We start from the raw sequence: 5,893 nt of genomic DNA, 5'->3' as shown, positions 1-5,893 counted from the left end.
GATTTATATATATATATATATATATATATATTCACTATCTATCTATCTATATTATTGTTTATGCATATATTAAATATATAATAAAATATGAATAAACAATATGTAATAATCTAGAAATAATATTTTAATTATAATATATGTGTTCAAAATGCTCAGTTGTGGTGCAACTATTATATTTTTTTTAAATCCAGACTTTTATTTTAAAATAGTCCACTCTTATTTTGGAAAAAGTACAAGCGCATTTACAGTCTATGATTTCTTCACACTTCACTCACTGCTGTTAGCGTACAGTCAGCTGACTTCATACAAAGAGCAGTCTGCTTTCTGCAAAACTGATTCCCATTAAACACTAAATAGTAAATAAATCATGACTAAATACGAGGACGTTGCTGTTCACGGCTACGAGGAATTTTGTAAAGCTGTGTCTGAAAGAAAAGGAAAAGACATATTCGCTTACTTCTCTGGAGATAAAGATGACCAGGGCAAGAGCTGGTGTCCGGACTGTGTGAAAGGTATATTAACATTATAGAGTAGCTGTGCTGTTTCAAAAATTCTAAACTAGAAGAGTTTTTCCTTTTTTTGCTCATGCAGCACAGCCAGTGGTCAGAGGAGAGCTGTCTCATCTGCCGGAGGGATCTGTCTTCATTTACTGCCAAGTAGGAGATAGACCTTAGTAAGTTTACAAGACATTCTTCCAATTACATTGGTAAACAGAAATAATTAATGTATGTTGCAGCATATAGTATACAAGATAGTGCTTAGATTAAAGTTATAGTTCACTCAAAATTTAAATGAGCTGAAAATGTACTCCCTGTCATGCCATCCAAGATGTAGATGAGTTTGTTTCTTTATCAGAACAGATTTGGAAAAATTTAGCATGATGTCAGTAGCTCACCGGTGGATCCTTTGCAGTGAATGGGTGCCGTCAGAATGAGAGTCCAAACAGCTGATAAAAACCTCTACAAGTAATCGACACGACTCCAGTCTGTCAGTTAAAATCTTGCGAAGCGAAACCTGCTTGTTTATTAAGAAACTAATTCATCATTAAGATGTTTTTAAGTTCACACCATTGCTTCTTACTAAAATATGAGTCCTCTATCCATAATATTGCTTCCTCCTGTGAAAAAGTAATTCCCTTGAATCAGGAGAGAAATATGCACAGTTCAAGCAGCGAAAACAGTTATAAACAAATATGTCGGTGGATTTTTATGTGAGAGAACAAGAAGCATGGACTTTTTCACTGCATGATGGAGGAAGTGTTATTATAGATTGTCGCAGCTTTTTGCTTCACAAGATGTAAATTGATGGACTGGAGTGGTGTGGATTATTGTGATGTTTTCATCAGCTGTTTGGACTCTCATTCTGACGGCACCCATTCTGTGCAGAGGATCCATTGATGAGTAATTAATGTCATGCTGAATTTCTCTAAATCTGCTCTGATGATCAAACAAACTCATCCGGATTAGTTTTCATGTTTTAATTTTTGACTTGTTTGGTTTGGTTAAGGGTTAACATCTAATTGTTGTTCTTGCCAGCTGGAAGGACCCAAATAATGACTTTAAGAAGAATCTGAAGCTGAATGGAGTACCCACACTACTGCGCTATGGCACGGTAAAGAGCTGTAAAAGTTCTTTGATAAGTGAATTTAACACTTTAAATTTGTATGCATCTTGCAAATGTACTATGTTTGTCTGTTTTAAGCCCCAGAAGCTGGTTGAAGAGGAGTGTTTTAAAGCAGACCTGGTTCGAATGTTGTTCACAGAGGATTAATGTCCTGCGATGTACTGCTTGAAGACAACCACATTTTAAACATTCTCTTTGAATGACTGACACAGTTTTTCTACTTTTGTCATTTGTAATCTATGCTTCTGCCCTGCAATGTTCAGCAAAACAAATTGTGGCCTGGAATTATGTTGTGGTGATTGTACAAGTCTGGAAAGCATTTGTGCAAATAAAACTGTGTATACTGGAAGATTTCATTTGTAACATCATCAGACATTTCAAGCTTATTTTTTTAAGTGATATTCAAAAAAGGGACTTTACTACACTTTCAAGTCAACCTTGATAAAGGGATAGTTCACCCAAAAATTAAAATTCTATCATCAATTACTCACCCTCAAGTTGTTCCAAACCTGTATGAATTTCTTTCAGCTGTTGAACGCAAAATAAGATATTTTGAAGAATGTTTGTAACCAAACAGTTGACGGTAGCCATTGACTTCCATAGTAGGAAAAAATACTTATTTTGTGTTCAGCAGAAGAAAAAACTCATACAGATTTGGAACAAGTGGAGCACAATCTTCATTTTGAGTGAACTGAAGAACTGAATCAATTAAGATACAGTAAACATAAATGAAATTTGTTTTATAATCCTAGCCTATGGGATATGATTATGGCTGTTGCCATTTTGATTGTTTATATTCAGAACAAAATTAAAATGTTTTGAAAAATCTATCTGCAAATGTGTTTTGCATGTCTAACTGTGCGTTTTCAAGGAAATATGATGGGAAATTATTGTGCACCAAGCAGTTGTGGGTTTTTGTTTTTATTCCTAACTTCAGCTAGCCTATTATCAAGCAATACAGTCATAGGTGTTTATCATACAGAATCTGGTTGCAATTTTCCTGTGCACCATTTTTTTTTTTTGCTTAAAGTAGTGCAGTTTTTACCGTACCGTTCTTTTGCTTTTAGTGGTAATTGAAATGAACAGGGGATGCATGAGGTAATCACTGTAACTCAGACACCACTTTCTCCTTAAATGAAAGGAGTGAATACTTACCCAAAAACATGACATGTACTGATACTGTTACTCTGAGAATCCGTCGATACATTCATCTATACAAAAAAGACAAAAAGTATCATTTTATGCAGAGATAGAGACGTGGTGTGACTGATTCGCTTGACATCTCTGTGGACCGAGTACGCCGAGGTGCAATTGCACCATCTCGCCACTAGGTGTCGCGACAGTCTCGCAGCGGGAGTCGGCCGGCGCTGTTGCTGAGGGCCGCTCTATAACAGGAGCGCATTCCTCAACACCGCGCACAGTGGAGGCACACGACGGCCGCTGTCTCTCGAACCGCGGGACTGCCAAACTGGGCACCAGGGCCTGCGGATATCCATCGAGCACTTTGGGTTTACCTTAAAACCGCTCGAATAAGCCAAGAAAACCAAGCGCAGTCCGCTTCGAGGGCTCAGCAGCGATGTCGGAGTTTCTGGTGAATCTGCTCGGAGAGCGGCTCGTCAACGGAGAGAAAGCCGAGGTGGATGTTCACTCGCTGGGCAGCAAGCTGTCTCTGCTCGGGCTCTACTTCGGCTGCAGTTTAAACGGTCCCTGCAAGCAGTTCAACGCGAGTCTGTGCGAGTTTTACAGCAAGTTTAAAAAATCGTCGGAGCACAAGGACAAATTGGAAATCGTCTTCATCTCTTCGGATCAGGACCAGAAACAGTGGCAGGACTTCTTACAGGAGATGCAATGGCCGGCGTTGCCTTTTAAAGACAGACACAAAAAGGTAAGATGAGCCAGTAGATTTAATCGATGACATAAGACTACAAATGTATTAAATTATAGAATTGCTTTTTTTTTTTAAACAACAAATAGACTGAAAGTGTGTGCGTGTGTGCAGGTGTAAAAGATTAAAAAAAAAGCCTGATCTTCTGGTTTAAACCCTTTGACCTCTTATTTTCAGATGATAAATGACCAGTTTCATTACTTTATTCTTCTCAGTGGTTGGGAACTAATTAAACTAGCTTTTTTTAGTAGTATAAAACTGTAGTCTTGCTTTCAAAACTGGGATTTATTTTTTTTACCTAATGCAATTTTATCCATCACTCCTATTAATCTAGATATACATCTAAACGTTTTATCCAGTCGTTCTTGTAGCAAAAGAGACGTTTGAATTTTATGGATGGAAGGTGGAAAAAATCCTGGAATATTTTCATTATGAAATACATAAAGAAAAGCAGCCACATTTGAATTTTATAATATGACTCCGACCTAACAGTATATGAATTACCTGTAATCCCAGAAAATAATAAAGCGTTCGTTGTAGGCAGGTGTCTTTTTATTATAGCTGGAGGCTGTATGCTGCTGGGTGCTGTAAAGGTGAAAACACATCCTTTACAAACCACAATATACACATACTAACCCTAAACCATTACACAATGACTGTCTCAGTGACTGCCAACTTAAACATTTCTTTTCCCGTTTGCACTTGCATATACAGTCAAAAATGCAGACTAGTTTTTAGTTTTAGTTTAGGCACATCCAGTGTGAAAAGAAGTGCTGTTCAGGAAAACTCTAATTACAAAAATTACAGTCATTATTAATTACAGAACTAAACTATAAGCTATTACAGAAAATGGTAAAAACAATTAGTTGCTAAATGCATCTTTACAAGGTGAATAAAATAGCTTTTTTTGTATTTGTTAAAAATATATGCTCGGGTTGTACAATAACACAAATCGTTATAATATATCTAGATGATTTATTTCTGTTGTCTTATTATTTTTTTTAAATAAGGGTGTAGCAAAGAGTTTAAATGTTTTTGCTAAGACCTAAATGAACCTGTTTCTAAAGCATTTCATTATTGAAAGCACATTTGCTGTTCAGATTTGTAACAGGCCCGTTTTATGTCATTTATTAAAACAAATCTGGAAATTATTACTGCATCTCGGAGTACTTTTAATTGAGTTATCCTCTTGCTTATTCAAATGAGATCCTGTGGTTGTAAATAATTCAGCTTTGGTATACAAATGATGTGAAATAACCTTTATTAAATTTGGATTACCATCAGAAACGTTAATTAATTTATCATGATTGTCATTCTAAACATAAACTCTTCTTTGCATAATTTGCTTTGTAAATAATGTTGTGTGTTACTGTGTATGTGCTTACCGCTGTATCGTTAGGTTGATATTGTAGTGCAGTATTTTATCTTGGGTTTGAGTTTTTGTTTTAATGTATAATACCATTTGGATCATGCTCAGATTTGCCCCTGTGTGCTGGTATCCATTTTGGTCCACTGCACCAGCTCCTCCTCCTGCAGCATGCCTTGGCACGTCTCACTGAGCAAATGATGTGCGTTTAAAAGCTCATACCGGTTTACAGTGGCATCGGTGGCAGCCATATAAATATTTCAGATAAAATCTGCCACCATGCAAAATGCTGATTGTACTGCATGCAGTGTTTTAATAATACACACTGGGAAATGCTGTGTGTGGTGAGAAGAGAATATTGTGTGTGTGTGTGTGTGTGTGTGTTTTAAGGAAGGATAATTCAATTTAGATTCCTGTTTTTGGTGTTGTGTAGCTGTTAAGTAAAAATGGATCTATTAATTTACTATTTAGATACCATTATATGTTATAGGCCTATAGGCCTTTTTTTTTTATGTACTGACATGTTGTGCAACCTATGCAGACGGTATTTTCTTAAGCTTTGAATCTTGTTTTTTTGTTTGTTTTTGGCATATTAGGTCTTTTATTGAATGTTTTCCCTTGTGTTTTAAGGTTGCAAATGTTGTAAACAAATATGCCACAGATGAAAAAAAAAAAAAAAAAAACTAAGTAAAACCAACTCAAACTAAGTCCAGCTACAGATATGTCCACATCTCTGCTCTAAATTATGATCTCATGTCAGTATTTTTAATTTTTTTTTACACTCTCCTCTCAAATCTAAAATTTCTTTGTTTTTGGGTCCTTTATGTTAAATTGCTTGTTTTTCTACATTTTTAAGTCCGTATAAAAGCATCTAATCAAAGAATCAGTATATTATAAATGTCATTTTCTTCTTTGTATGGAAAATAATTATTAATTAATTAATATTGTAATATTAAAAGAATAATTGCTATGCGTGTATATGTGTGTGTGTATATATATATATATATATATATATATAT

The 5,893-nt window shown here is 35.4% G+C and overlaps 2 protein-coding genes across 2 annotated transcripts in view; both read left to right on the top strand.

The window, feature by feature from the left end:
* Positions 1-264: 264 nt before the first annotated feature.
* On the top strand, positions 265-1,967 carry LOC107672378 (thioredoxin domain-containing protein 17-like). The gene is made up of 4 exons (XM_016465537.1): positions 265-512; positions 592-673; positions 1,536-1,611; positions 1,702-1,967. The coding sequence occupies exons 1-4, from the start codon at positions 368-370 to the stop codon at positions 1,768-1,770; spliced, it is 372 nt and encodes a 123-aa protein (XP_016321023.1). The 5' UTR covers positions 265-367; the 3' UTR covers positions 1,771-1,967.
* Positions 1,968-2,999: 1,032 nt separating this feature from the next.
* Positions 3,000-5,893, top strand: part of nxn (nucleoredoxin) — an 84,554-nt gene continuing 81,660 nt past the window's right edge. Inside the window, exon 1 of the mRNA XM_016465591.1 lies at positions 3,000-3,508. Coding sequence (XP_016321077.1) covers positions 3,200-3,508 — 309 coding nt within the window. The 5' untranslated portion in view covers positions 3,000-3,199. The remainder of the gene's footprint in view (positions 3,509-5,893) is intronic.

The sequence above is a fragment of the Sinocyclocheilus anshuiensis genome, unplaced genomic scaffold (assembly GCF_001515605.1).
Source record: "Sinocyclocheilus anshuiensis isolate Anshui unplaced genomic scaffold, SAMN03320099.WGS_v1.1 scaffold144, whole genome shotgun sequence".
Lineage (NCBI taxonomy): Eukaryota > Metazoa > Chordata > Actinopteri > Cypriniformes > Cyprinidae > Sinocyclocheilus > Sinocyclocheilus anshuiensis.
This window is presented reverse-complemented; position numbering and strand designations above follow the sequence as displayed.